A 15270-nucleotide genomic window follows, 5' to 3' on the forward strand; every position below is an offset into this window, starting at 1 on the left:
AGGTGCTGCCTGTGGCCGGGGGGCCAGGAAAGGTGGGCAGGCGAGTGTGGCAAGGCCAGCCCACACACCCCCGTTCAGACTTTCCTGGAGGCTGAGGTCTGCAGGAAGATGCCGGACATCACCCACGACACTCTGATCCTTTCTTCAGTGTAAATCTTGTCTCCCCGTCACTCTGCAAAAGCTCCTTCATGGGGGACCGGGGTCTCGGGTTGCTCTTGGATCCCCCTGGTCACCAGGGCCACGTGGAGCACAGTGGCAGGTACGTCATTCCTATGTGTGGATTCTGTTAGGGGAGGACGGATGTCTTTTCTAGACATCTGAAACCCCTTCCTCGAGTTGAGGACATTGGAATTTATACGATCTAAACTTAGGAGCCATTCTGCAATATTTAAGTTTCAAGATGAAAATGGCCAGGCATCAATGGACAAACACTTAGGGCAGCCTCTCCCTATTTTTAGGTCGGATACTTATAGAACGACATCTGCGTGCATGCACGCCCACTGCCCCACAACTGGAAACACACAGCCTGATTCTGCCCAAATAAGGGTGTCGAAGAGGGCCAGCTCCCATGGAGGGTGGACCCAACAGGTGTGGACAGCACGGGAGGTCTGAATGGCAGGGATGGGCTCTCAGCGGGTCAGATTCCAACTGAGATTGGGCAGGCCACCCTGCGCCTTCCGCTCGCTCTCTGGAGCAGCCCTGCTGCTGTCTTCCTCTGAAGGCTGCCCCCCCAGTACTCGGGGGCAGGGGGACGGAGGGAGCCTCCAGGCCTCAGGACTGTTCAGCTTGCAGGAGATTCCTTCCTGTTGTGAAACCACTTGCAGAGAGCAGGCTGTGCTCTGCAGGACTGAGGTGGGAGGGGCTGTAGAGAGGGGGGTGGGACACTGGCTGTTTTGCAGGGAGGGGTGGAGTGTCAGGTCTCTGTCAGCAGCATGTCCAAACGGGGCCTGAGATGGAAGGTCGACTCTAGACTCAGAGCCGGAATAGTGGCCTTGTGCCTCTTAGCAAAAGGCACCATCCTCTGGTCAGGGGTAGCCTCAGGCGTGTGGTTTGGTGAGAGCTCCTGGGCCCGATGTGGCACACATGGGGACAATGTGGGTAGAGGCCCTGGAACCTCAGCAGGCCCATCTAGAGGCAGTCCCCCTGCTCTCTGCTCTAGGCAGCAGCAAAGGCCATGCCCTAAGCCTGTGGCTTCTGCCCTCTGCCCCTGGTTCAGTGTGGACGGTCCTAGCCAGGAGTGCCGGTGGTCAAGCCAGATTTGGGCAGCACTGCGCCTACCACAGCCCTGTGAATCTCCCAGTCAGAGGGTCCCTGCCTGCCCCCCAGGACACCAGCCTTGGTACTGCCAGCCCCTGCTCAGCCCCCTTGGACTGTCCCCTGAGTTTGAGAGACTGTCTTCTGGACGCTAAGCTCCCAAATCATGTTTGCACGAGAGAACCCAGAGAATTTCAGCAAAGAAAGTGCGGCGTGGTTTCCTCATGGGTCTCTCACAGACCTGAACGCAGGAGCAGTCAGGAGGCTTCTGGCTGTGCTTGCAGACCAGCCCTGCTAGGGCCATCCATCCTCCAGCTACTTCGCGGCGCCAGGGGAAATCAGTGCTGGGGACTCGTAGGGGTCTACAGCCCAGGAGGGACTCCCCCGGCTGATGACCCTGGCAGGAGGCAGGGGTGTGGGCAGCTGGGCACAAGTGTGCTTCTGACAGATCCTCATCCAGGGGCTCTGAGAGCACAGGGCGGAGCTCGGGAGGAGGGCGGCATGGAGGATTTCCCTCCCCGAGGAGGGGAAAGGCTGCCGCCGAGTGGCTGGCTGGCTGGCTAGCAGGAATTACGGGGATGGGATGTGGCTGGTGGAGTGCACAGCGTGGCCCACTGCAGCTGTCAGGGCAGCAGCCCCATGGAGGGCACTCACTCAGTCTCTGACCTTGGACCTGAGGCCCGGGAGCCTGTTTGGGGCCAGGGACTAGGGGCAGCCTCCCACCTTGGGGCGGACCCAGGATGGAGTGTGGAGGGAGGTGTCTAAGGGCCCTGACCCTGTTGGGAGTGAGAGTGGGTGCTGAGCTGAGCCTAGGATCCCTGCCAGGGAGGGGCAGAAAGAGCAGGGCGTTCAGGATGATGCATTCGGTCGGTAAGGTTGATGAAAGATGCTGAGCAGCTTGGTGAGGACTGGGGCCTGGCGCTGTCGCTGAGGCCAGGCCACGCTTCTCTGGACGCCAGTTGTTCTTTCTCCCCTTTCCTTCTCAGCCCGCCTGTCAGTGGTCTGGGCTTCTCCGGCAGAGCCTATGTGTGTGTCCCACTGTGTGTGTCCCCATGTCTCCTTGTATCTCTCTGGCTCTCTGACTCTTTCCACCTCGCTTTTTCTGATCTGTGTCCTTTCTTCTTTCTCTGTTCAAGTTTCATCTTGAGCTCATACAAAGTTTTTATGTTGCATAATGGTCAGAGCGATGGTCACCAGGGGAAGACCCCCAAGGGAGGACCCAGGAGACATGTCTGTGTGTGAGGGGGGCAGGGGAGAGGCTGTCCCTTAGTGGGCCTGGCCTCACGCACTTGCGCCTGCCCTGCCCCGTCCCCTGCCCAGTAAACGCAGTGCAGAGCAGACTGGTGTCGGAAAGGCCCCAGCGTGAGCACACAGCGCACACAGCTCTGTGTTTCTGGCATCAGGCCGGAAGTCGGCTCCATGTGATGGCTTTAGCAGTCCAGCCCTACCATGTGTGAAACACAGGGCTTTGTCCCATCCCTGGAAAGGTTTACAACCTGACTGGAGCGGCAGGATTAAGGTGAAGAATTAATGTAAAGAGACAATGAAGCTCAATGGGGGCTTCAAAGAACTGAGAAAACCAGGGTCATATTGTGTTGTGAGGTGTGGGTGAGTGCATGGGCCCCACGTGGGCCCTTCAATGACAGAAGTCACCAGATTTCCAAGAAGGCTTGTGATTAGAGCAAGGCTGTGTATTTTTGCTTCAGAATCCTCCAGCTTTTTCACCACCAAGTGAGGCCACCAGAAAAACCCTAAACTCCATGACGATGGTCCCTTCCCCACCAATGCACTCAGAGTGAAGATGTCCTCCGTGGAGTGTCAATCACCCAGCGTCAATCACCCAGTGCCAATCACCCAGCTGATTCTGGGTGCAGGGCGGAGGGGCAGGAGGAGGTGCCCCGAAAGGCCCGGGCAGGTGGGGTGTCCTGGTAGGACTTCCTGCCGGTCGTCGTGGAACTGGGGCAGTGCTCACCCCCAAGCCTGCCTGAGTGGCTAACGCAGCTTCATCCCGGGGGTGTGGTGCTGCAGGAGAGCCTGTCCTCGAAGGGGACGTGAGTCGTCAGGGTCACCTCCATCCACTCTCGGTGGCTGTGGCCACGAGCCCGGGACAGCAGGATCTGCCTGGCTTCCGTGGCCTGGCCGGTGTCTCTCTCCACACGCATGGTCCCAGCCTCTCTCCACCTCAGGGCTCCGCTCACCAGGCACAGTGCCGCTTGCATGTCACCTCCTCTGGGAAGGCTCTCGGCTCCCAAACTGGCCCGCCCCAGTCACCTGGCATTCAGGTGAGCTCTCGTCTTCCGCTGCTGACCACAGGCTCCTCAAGGTGGTGTCAGGGACTCATTCATTTGCCTTCAGCGCTCAGCAGAGCAGGCAATCAGCACACACTCCACAAGTGAACTGATGAAAGAATAAGTGAGGAAGGCTACAGGAGGCCAGAGAAACGAGCCATCAGCCACTCGGGAATGATTTCCACAGCTGAAGGGACCATGGATGGAGTTCCAGGAAGAGGAGATGGTGTGTGGGTGGAGGTTGAGGGAAGGGATGTGCTCCCAGGAGAGTGGAAAAACAGACCGGCCTCAGTGAGTTGGACTGTGGAACGTTAAGGACCAAGTGAATGACTTTGAACTTCATCCTGATGTAAAGGGAGCTGTGGAAGACCTTTGCCGTGTGGTGACTGATTGAAGCTCCTTGTTCAATTCCTCCCTGCCCTTCAGATATCAAATACGCCACCATTGGGATTGCTGTGGGCTTCGCCACATCGGCCAGCTTCCTGGCCCTGAAGATCTGCATGATCAGGAAGCACTTGTTTGATAATGATTCCTCCGAACAGAGAAGCACTAACGTGGGCTTCAATGGTAAGGAAATGATGCTCAGCCCCGTCTCTGCCTTTGCCTGAGACAAGACATGACCTGGCCAGTCACCTGGCGTGAGGCTCTGAGGGCAACATTGGCTGGAGAGAGAATAACAAACATGGGTTGAAAAGAAATGCAGCGACCTCTCTGTGTCTCTGTCTCCGTCTGTCTCTCTCTGCTTCTCTCTCTCTCTCTGTACTTTTCCATTTAGTCATTCTTGAGATTCCTAAGAATCAGCTTTCCTGCAGTAAAGGTGGGAAAGGGAGCTGAGTTGGCTTCAGACAGTAATTTCTATTCTCTTACTCACATAGTGTGATCAGATGAGATCGATCCCGGGAGGTGATGAGGCTGCTGCTGGCATGGGTGGGTGGTGGGAAGTGCGGCTGGCCCTGCCTACCTGGGCCAAGTTGCACTTTTTTCATAAATTGGGCAAGTCCTACACTGAGAAACGCTGAGCGTATCATCATGATCCAAACAGAGCTGGGCTTACGTGAACCCAGCGTGGCTCTCCACATGCCGTGGCAGCCATGGAGAGGTGCATCCCATGCAGATGTTTTGACAGCAAAATGTAACATTGATTCGCACCCCTTTTCTCTCAAGGTGGGACCTTCAAAATCCATTCCCCGTATAAGACTGCTTAATGGGATGGTGATGCAGTTTTTCAGATGATGAGGAGGAAGGACCCTCACCATGTACCTGGAAAATATGATTATTACCTGTGAAGATGTGCAGAGGGGGGCAGAGGGAGGAGGAGACAGCATTCAGGAGATTCCAGCGTGTCCAACTGCACAAGCAACTTCGTTGGTCATAGAACTTTGCTTGCCGTTGATTTTGTATCACTAGGAATATGAGGGGAGAGAAAAGGCTCTTCATCACACAGCAGGAGATGTTCTAGATCTCCTAAGGGCAAGAGAGCCCAGGATCTGCAAGGAGGGGAGAGGAGAGAAGCCACTGGCGGGGGTGGGTGGGCGGTGTCTCTGGGGAAGCCTCAGTTTCACCCGTGTGCTGAGCTAGAGGGCTCAGTGAGGGACCAGATGGAGAAGCTGCGACCGTGCCAAAGGGGAGGGGGCAGAGCACTCAGCCCAAGACCACCTCCCCTCCAGTGACCCCAACCCAGGGAGCCTCTCAGCAGTGCCCAAGTCAGGTGGCTCCGACCCCTCCTGCTGGCCTGGCACTGAGTGAGCCGCATCACCATCGCAGGGTCCCCTTCCTAATGCCCTGCTTTCTCTGTTTAGACAGCATCGAGCTAAAGAAGAGAACTCCAAGGTAAGGTCGCTGCCAACTTGTGACTGGTATTTTCCCTCCTGTTTTATCCATCCTGCTCCATCGCCTGACATCTTAGCTCCTTTCTCCAGTTTGAAACTCTTCCTAGGGATCTAAGATGCACCACACAGCCCCCTCTTCTCGATCTCCCCTCCTTTGGGCAGTGGGCAGGTATCATCTGAGTGGGGAGCCCACAGGGTATGGTAGCCACAGGGAGCTTGGGCTCCCTTCTCCACACTGTAGGTTAGATTTTGCCCTACCTCTTGCTCAGAGTCATCCCAGTGCATCCCCCGCTCTCAGGATCATGTCCTGAGCTCCTGCCATGTCCCAGTTGAGAAACCACATGTGTTCTGCCCCCAGCTACCTGGCTTCCCTGCTACCACCCAGCCACACTACTCTTCTGCATAGAGCCTATGTGCTCCGAGGACAATCCTACCTCAGGACCTTTGCACTTGCTCTTTTGTATCATATGGAGTGCTCTGCACCCAGAGAGCTGCAAGCTACTGCAAAGGCCTCTGGAGCAAGGATCTGAGTGATACCAATGAGGCAGCCAGCCCCGGAGGCTGAGTGAAGGTGCAGGTAAATCCAGAACAGCCGGCGTTTGTCGGGGTGGGGAGCTCCTAGCTGGGGGATGCCCTCTGGGAAGTAGGTGGTAGAGCAGGTGTGGGCAGTGGGCTGGGGGTGTGTATCTTGGTGACTACCTTTTTTGAACATGGTAAGTCTGAGGCCTCTGGAGACTTCCAAGTAGAGGAGATGTTCAGTGAGTGTCTGGCATTCAGGACAGATGTCTGGGCTGAGACAGGGTGGTGGGCTTTTAGAGGGATGCAAAGCACGATCTCCTCCTCCAGTGCTTCCCTGGGACCTGGGGCTTGGTAAGTACAAAGTAGCATCTCTTGAAGAAATGGGTGGATCTGTGGATGGAGAAGAGATGGATGTGTGGTATGCGGCCGTCAGGGGGATGCCCTGGGGATGAGCTGGAAATGGATTTTTTCAAGACTTTCACTTTCTGAAGGATCTGCCCTCCTTCAGACTTTCCGGTTTCTGGCACTGATTTCTGAGCATGAGGCCCTAAAGCATGTTTCATCAACTCTGTCTCCAAGCATTTCCTTTCTCTGTTTCTGATGCTCATTGTTTCTCTGTCTCTTTCTGTCCCGCCTCCAGTCTTCCCCCTCTACTGTCTGTTTGGCCACCCCACAGGGGGTGGGCTGGGGGAGACAGCTGTGATTAGGGTGACCATGTATCTTATCATCAAATCAGGACTTTCTGAGAGTGGAGAAGAGACACTACTGTACTAATAATAGTGTCAGGATGATAGGCGTAAACCCACGTTGTCCAGGAAAATCAGCAAGTGGTTGTCCTAGGTTTGGGAGGCCTGGGAGGCATGGTCTCCAGGTCCTGGGGTGGCCACACAGCTGTCCTCTCAGTGGCAGTGTTACCTCCTCTTGCACCCGGGGTTCTCACAGAGGGGTTAGGTACCCAGCTCCGGGGGATTTTGGAAATGTGTGGTGGAATTGGGGGCTTTTGAGTCTGGGGTAACCACGGATGCCATGTGTCTCATCTCGTACGCACACCCAGACCCACACTGGCTAAGTTGTCCCATTTCTCTTTCCAGAAGAAACACGCTGAGCAGCTCCCAACTGTCACCAAATCCATGACCCACTCATGTAGGAAAGTAGAATTCCAAGTCAGCCAATGCCCCTCCCTTGCCCCGCCCTAAGGGCCCTTCTCCTTGGGCAGCTCTACCTTCTTCCAGCCCCTGGGGGATTGGTGTCACAACAGGTTCCCCTGAGTGTGCAGCTGCCGCCGCTCGCCAGGAGGGCATCCTCGTCCCAGCTCACCCAGGGCAGCACTCTGACTGCTCTCCCACTATAGAATCAGGGCAGACCGGCCTTTACCAGGGGTTCTAACAGGGCTTTTGGCAGCCTGGGTCAGGGGAGGCAATAGACTAAGTCTGCAAGGATGAGGAGGATTAGCTCTTGATGGCAGGGGTGAAGGGACCTGGGAATGCATAGATGAGCCCCAGGCTCAGAACCTGCATCACCTTTGGGGGCCTTCGGGGTCTCTGGAGTGGGGAATGTAGGATAGGGGTCAGTTTGGGATGGATGTGGGCGGAGACTCTGCCCACAGCATGGTCTCAGGGGCCCTCTGCTGGGTGACTGAGGCACCCTGGCGTGCGGCTGCGGGCTGCTGTGGCCAGCTCTGGTCCTGTGTCAGAACAACCGAGTGGACAGGCAGAGATTCTAGCAGAGTGATCTCACCACCCACGGTGAGCGATGCTGTCTCGACCCTCCAAACCGCCCACACGCATCAGAGGACACTTTGGGTTAAGGCATCGTGCTTTGGAAGCTCCAGTGCCCCTGGAAGTTTCCAGAACTGTTGCAAACCCTGATTCAGGAACATCTTAGTCATGGAATTCGCAAAATTGAAAGATTTCACAATGCCTAATGCTTAATCCTGGTCCATGTGTACATGCATATGTGCGTGCTGGTGGGGGGAGGGGAGGCGATTATGTGATGACTCAAAATGAAGGCCTGACACGCACATGTGTGTGTGTGAAGATTCTGCTGTGAACAATACAAAGCAAACCAATTCAAAAGCATTGTTGAATGAACAGTCACTGTGCTTTTACGTTCCTACATATGATCGTGTTAGAGAGCAGCTCCGCTCTGTATGTTTGGATGTTCTGAATTATTTTGATACATTGGAGCTCTAGGAGGAGATTTCCATAATCCAGGCGAGGTGGCTGCCATAGTCATTCAACAGTAAGCACTGCGAGAGTGAAGTACAGGAAAGGGAATGTGAAGGGTGCAGGGGGAAGGCAGGGTGAGGAGGAAGGGAAGGAACGGATGAAGGATGGGGAGAGGCGGGTGGCTGGGAGTTAATGGCTGGACGGGAGTCCCACCCCCATCTATTCCCCCACCGTGTGCAGCGGACTGTTCTCAGCATGTATCACATCAGAGCTTCTCTGCACAGAAGGGAGCACAATTCAAGTTTCCAAAACTGACACTAGATGGAGTCAGGCTGAGTCGGGAAGAAGTTAGACCCGAAAGAAAAAGCAAAGGACAAGCAAGCCATTCTCCCGTAGCAGAACTTTGCCCGTGCTTTCCGTCATCTAGGAATAATCCAGTGAACATGCTGTCCTTCTGTTTTGCATGTTAAACCTCGACTTCTCTGAAAGGTGAGTTTTAAGAGTGATGGATCGCTCTTACTGAAAGGAGGAAAGGCACTCCCTCTCTTGTCCTGCGCTGGCTGGTGGCTCTCCTGCACGCCCCCCACAGGACGGGAGGGGGATTGCTAGCCATGGGCCAGAAGTCCTGTTGCCAGGATGGCTGTGAGACCAGGAATCAGCATCTCTTTGGGACAGCTAATATGGGGGTATTTTGGCAAGATTTTAAATGAAGCTGCGGGCTGTTTGCCTGATTAGATCTGAGAAAACTGGGTTTTAACAGCAAGATAAATTTTATCTTATTTGATTTGATTTTCCAAGACCTTCTCTTTGACAGAGGCCAGTCAACCGTTAGCCAGCTCAGTCCATTTGAAGACAAAAAAATTCCAAAACTTTTCTTTGTGTCATCCAGCTATCAGTTTGGCAGAAGTATCTGCTTTTCAACGCGGCTGTGGGGTCTCAGAGTGGACAAGCCTGAGTGTGCAGGGCAGCCTTCAGGAAGGGGAATAGGATCCCAGGCTGCTGGCTGAAGGAGCCCTGCCCCCAGGAAAGGAGGCTCCTCCTCCAGGTTTATCTGAATGGTTGGTTCACAACTCACTTCCCCTAGTCCTGCTTTCCCGCACCTCATCACCACCCATGTGCTCTCACAGTCCTTCTTTTGAAAAATCTTCAAAGCCACAGAACAGTTGAAAGAACAGTGCCATAAAAACATCTCACCTTTCACCTAGATCCATAAATTAACATTTTGCCCTACTTGCTTTATCTCTGTGTACATAACTTTTTTCTGATTCATTTAAAAACTAATATAAATATCATGATATTTCACCCTTAAATACACCACGTATCTCCCACATAATCACAGTACAACAACATGAACGGTAAGAAATGAATGGAAATGGGTGGTCATTCGATAGCATCATCTATTACACAGCCTGTATTCAAATGTTTCCCAAGTATCCTTATATTTCTCTTTTTCCGAGCCAGGAGTCACTGTGTTGGATTTTGTCCCTTTTTAGTCTCTCTCTCGATGTTGCCTTCTCTCTGCGTGGCACTGTCAGTTTTGAAGTACGTAAGCCATTCGTCTTTCATGATGTCCCATTTTCTGGATTTATCTGACTGTTTCCTCTTGAGCAGATGCAGATTGAGAATTTTGTCAGGATTGCCTCAGAGGTAACGTTGCGTATGTATCTTTCAGTGCAGTGCACCAGGAGGCACATGACCCCCGTCTCTCTCAAGGTTGGTGTTGCTGCTTTTGATCACTTGGTTAAGGAAGCAACAGCTAGATCTCTGCACTGTAGAGAGAAAACCCTGCCTTTGTAATTAGTAAATAATAGAAGGGGTGGGACTTTGAGATGGTGGGAACACCCTGACCCCAATAATTCTTCACCCAGTGATTTTTCTTTTTTTTTTTTTTTTTTTTTTTTTGCGGTACGCGGGCCTCTCACTGCTGTGGCCTCTCCCGTTGCGGAGCACAGGCTCCGGACGCGCAGGCTCAGCGGCCATGGCTCATGGGCCCAGCCGCTCCGCGGCATGTGGGATCTTCCCGGACTGGGGCACGAACCCGTGTCATTTGCATCGGCAGGTAGGCTCTCAACCACTGCGCCACCAGGGAAGCCCCACCCAATGATTTTATATTTGTTCATAATCCATGTTTGAATCAGTTACTGCATTGGGGGTTACAAAGTACTGAGTTTCTAGTTCCAGAATTCCTTCTACCTTTAATAGCTGCATTCTTCTAGAAAAAGACTGTCCTCTTCCCCTTTTCTCTTTCTCTTTCTTGTTGAACATTATTCCTATGGACTTCAATGCACTATAATTCATCACCATTATGAATCTTTTTCATGTTCAAATTGTCACAAGTTATCAGTACAAGTCACTTCTTGGTGGGTTTAGACAGGACCCCAGTAGTCATTGAGCATTTCCTAGACTTCTGACACAGCACAGTGTCCCAGGCTCACCTTGTACTGTTCCTGCTCAGACCTGGAATCACCCATTTTCCCTCGACCCATGTTTTTCTCCTTCTCCTCCTCCTCCTCTTTCTTTATGATGTGAAATAGTTTTTAGAAACCAAGATCTGGGCACAATGTGTGCTTATGGCTATTGAAGCATCATTGCTTGTAGGCCCTCTCAATGGACAGTCAGCAAATGTATATTTAAATCAAAAACTCAATACCATAAGGTTCTTCTTGAGATTTCCTCATTCCATATTTCTACTTTACCTCCTCTAAAGTGAAAATCCTGTTCCCCAACCATATAAATATTTTTACCCATTTGCTCTACCCTATAATACACACAAAATACGTACTTCCAGAATTACAACACTGTACAACTACAAATTCGCTTAAAAATTTCTTTGCAGGGACTTCCCTGATGGCACAGTGGTTAAGAATCCGCCTGCCGATGCAGGGGACACGGGTTCGAGCCCTGGTCCGGGAAGATCCCACATGCTGTGGAGCAACTAAGCCCGTGCGCCACAACTACTGAGCCTGCGCTCTAGAGCTCGAGAGCCACAACTGCTGAGCCCATGTGCCACAACTACTGAAGCCCGCATGCCTAGAGCCCATGCTCCACAACTAGAGAAGCCACTGCAATGAGAAGCCCAAGCACCTCAACAAAGAGTAGCCCCCTGCTTGCTGCAACTAGAGAAAGCCTGCGTGCAGCAACGAAGACCCAACGCAGCCAAAAATAAATAAACAAATAAATAAATTTATTAAAAAAAGAAAGAAATATGCAGGAAGGGCAAATTTCTAGATACAGAAAGGTAAGTGGTTTCCTGGGGCTATATGTAAGAAGTGGATTGAAAGTGAATGGACATGAGGGAATTTTTTGAGGTAACAGAAGTGTTCTAAAACAGGATTATGGGGATGGTTGTACAACTCTATAAATTGCAGAAAATCACTGAATTATAAATTTACAATGGATTAATTTATGGAATGTAAATTATGCCCCAATAAAGCTTTGAAAAACAAAAACAAAAGAAAGAATCTGCCTGCCAATGCAGGGGACACGGGTTTGATCCCTGGTCCAGGAAGATCCCACATGCCGTGGAGCAACAAAGCCCATGCACCACAACTACTAAGCCTGCACTCTAGAGCCCATGAGCCACAACTACTGAAGCCCGTGTGCCTAGAGCCCGTGCTCTGCAACAAGAGCAGCCACCGCAGTAAGAAGCCCATGCACCGCAAAGAAGAGTAGCCCCCTCTCACCACAACTAGAGAAAGCCCGCACACAGCAACCAAGACCCAACGCAGCCAAAAAATAAATAAATAAAATAAATAATTTTTTTTAAAAATCAAAAAAAAATTTCTTTGCAGTTCTTTGTTCTTAGAATTTAGTCCTCCATGTGTACAGACTATTGTGTTCAAAAAGAATTAACTATTTTCTCAATGTGGTTTCACTATCAATTTGATATAGTGTTAGAGACATTTGTTTCAGTGTATATGCTGGTTTTAGTTTCCTATCTTAATCCTTTTAGTTTAATTTTATTTTTTGAGTATGTGAAACATGCATATGGTTCAAAACTAAAAACATGTAAACAGGTAAATTCAGAGACGTCTTGCTCTCATCCTGTCCACTCCACCCTGCTCCCACCCACTGCTTTGAGGTAATTAATCTCAATAGTTCCCATTTTATTCTTCCTGTGTTCCTTTTACAAAAATATATTTAATTAAAATTTTTTTACATATATACAATGTTTATAAAATTAGATAAATGTTCATACATGTAATGTATGTATGTATGTATAAATATATATTATTCTGGTTCTTATATGGATTTATTTTTACTTGGATCTCTGATTCATTTGGTATGGTATGTGGTATGAGATATAGTTCCAATTTTATCTTTTTCCCAAATAAAAATCCAGTTATTTCAATATCATTTTTCAAAACCACCCTATTTTCCCCAGTGTTTTACTTGCCACCTTTATAATGTTCTAAGTTTCCACATATGTTTGGATACTTCTAGACTTCATGGTATTCTCCAATGGTGTTTGTGATTATTCATGTGTTATTACCACACTCTTTCTTTTGGTGGCTTCATTTATGCTCTATTACTTGGCGGGGCTGGTTCCTGCACACCCTGCTATTCTGTTTTAGCTATTCCTGTGCATTTGTTTTTCCATATAAACGTTACAGTCAACTTCAGAATCTAGCTACAGAAACAAACATCTTGGTATTTTTATTGGAGTTGCATTATGTTCACATATTAAATTGAAGACAATTGACTTCTTTATGATATTATCCTTCACTGACAAGAAATATAATTTTTACAAGTCTGTTTTTTTGCTTGTCTCAGGAGAGTTTTCAGAGTTTACTCTTATGGATTTTTCACATTTCTTGTTAAGTTTACTTCTAAATATTTTATGTTTTTGTTGCTTTTGTAAATGGAATTTCCCATTATGTCTCCTACTTGTTCTTTGATTGCTTATGGATTTTTTTTTTTTTTGGGTGTGTTAACATGATAGCAGCTACCTTATTGAATGCTTTTATTGTTTTGTTCATTTTCTTCTTGATCTCCTTGAGTTTTCATCATATTATGTCATCTGCCAAATTGTAGATCTTCTCTCCCAATTCTTAAGCCTCTAATTGTTTTCTCTTCTCTGATTGCATTGGCTAAAACCACCAATGTTAAATAATAGTGGAAACAGTGAGTATACTTGTCTTGTGCCTGATCTTGGTGGAAAATCCTCTGGTGGTTTTCATTAAGTAAAATGTTAGCTTTAGGGCAAAAGTACGCATGTTTTTTCATGTTACGGGAACACCCATCAATTCCGATTTTACTGAGTTTTTCAGAAATGTGTGTGGGATTTGGTCAAAAGGCTTTTCAGCATTAACAGGCATTAACTTATCCTCAGCATTTATACCCTGGGATAGTCCTAGGCAAACCAGGACATATAGGCACCTTGTTACTAGTTTAGCTTTTTCCTTTTGTCCTTTTTGGTCTGCATGATTTTTGGAGGATGTGGTGGAAGATTTGTGTTTAGGCCGCCACTATGATCTTAGAGTCTCTAAAAGTCTCTTTCTCTTCCTCTTGATGCCCAGTCCATGTCTGCAGCCTGATTCACTTACTAGTCCAGCCAGCAGATGCTATCCCAGCCTCTGCCCAGCTTATCTTTTCCTGCAGGTTATGTCTGGATCTCTAGGGGCTGGTGGCACACCTGTTTGTAGAGGAATCCCTTTCCTGTCAGAGAACAGTTCCTCAATGTGGTAACTCACGGTTGCCACTTCCCCAGCTCAGGGACACTGGGGGTGGGAGGAGACTGCTGTCCTGGTCTGCCCATCTTCTCTGGGCATCGGTATCTCAAGTGCAAATGATGACTAGGTCCAGCCACTTTTGATCCTCTCCTTAGTGACACCTGAAAGGGTCCTTTCAGCTCAGGAATTTTTTAAGATAATAGGAGGGATAAACTTTCTGTTAAGCCCCTGGACCTCTAGACCAACCAAGTCAAACTCTTTGCTCCTCTGGACCAGCCATCCTTTAAAGGAGAAGCACAACAACCTGACAGCATTTGAGGCTTTCTCTTGGAATCCCTTCTTCCTCTTCTCTCTCTCACTATCCTTGCTTGTTTCCAACTTGCTTGTCTTCCATGTAGGCCCTGATGCCATCAAGCTTTGTAACCCTGACCTCGACCTGTGTCCTTGGTCTTCCACACATGGGGTAGTTAGGTATATGTTGTTTTTTTTACGGATGTGGACTTGGCTTGCCCCACTGAGGCTTCATTCTGCCCTGTCTTTCTGCTATTTCTGCCCCTTCTCTCATGGGCAGATGCTAGACTCAAGATATTAGGACTGAATATGCACAGTGGAATGGAATAAACAAGTATACAATGTAAGCATAAGTATGTCATGCTGTTATAACTATGAGTAATGTTTATGTGAAACTACAATGAAGTTTTGGTGGGAATTTGGCCTCAACGTGGAAGTGTGCGTGAGACCCTTAGCCAAGAGTGGCTACAGCAGGGTCTCTGCCGTACTTTCAGCCCAAGCTCTACCATATCGGGGTCTGGTTCAGTGACCATCTTTTCTTCCATGTTCCTAGCTTTTAATATATATCTTTACTGCCATTCCCTCACACCAAAGCTGATACACTAAGTGTGGAGAAGTCTCACCCTCTGTAACAGTGTATAGTTCAGACTCGAAGGTATCAGTTTCTAGTTACATTCCCATCGGCCTGTCTGCCTTGCAGCACCTGCTCAGGTCATTGCAAACTCTTCGAATACAGAAAGTGACACTTTCCCCTCGATATGCTTATTAACCTTGGGGAATGACTTCTTCCTTTTTTGTCACCAAAGTGGATGAGGTTTTGTGGCCTTGGTTTGGCAGGCAGAAAACAACCTCTAGGTTGAGCTCTATCTGAAAAACTCTCCCCTTTATCTAGAGCCACTGGTCTTCAGGTCCCTTTCTAGGTCACACAAGGAAATGCCCCACCTTGCTAAGATTTGCTGATGAACTCTTTCATACCTGTTTAATTGTGTGGGGTGCATTAGCATATGCCATGATTAGTTACAGCATAGTCACTCTTGTCAGGAAATCTTCCAGATGGTTCTTTTTCTTTCCAGAAATGCACAAGTGATTGAGCTCTGAGAAAGCAGCCTCTTCAGGAGGGGTTTGGCACTCTAGACAGCTGCCCAAGCTTGCAGTCTTGTAGATAGCTTAAGTTTGAGCAAACAAAGCTGGTGATGGACCTTCACATGGAACTCAAAATCCAGGGCAAATAATAGAACTTAGAGAGTCT

The 15270-nt window shown here is 49.5% G+C and overlaps 1 protein-coding gene across 1 annotated transcript; it reads left to right on the plus strand.

Moving 5' to 3' along the window:
• Positions 1-3740: 3740 nt before the first annotated feature.
• Positions 3741-14834, plus strand: TMEM273 (transmembrane protein 273; the record flags this gene model as incomplete). Its single annotated transcript, XM_079900579.1, has 3 exons — positions 3741-3768; positions 3969-4109; positions 14722-14834. The coding sequence occupies 3 exons, from the start codon at positions 3741-3743 to the stop codon at positions 14832-14834; spliced, it is 282 nt and encodes a 93-aa protein (XP_079756705.1).
• Positions 14835-15270: the final 436 nt, after the last annotated feature.

The sequence above is a fragment of the Stenella coeruleoalba genome, assembly GCF_951394435.1.
Source record: "Stenella coeruleoalba genome assembly, chromosome: 16".
NCBI lineage: Eukaryota > Metazoa > Chordata > Mammalia > Artiodactyla > Delphinidae > Stenella > Stenella coeruleoalba.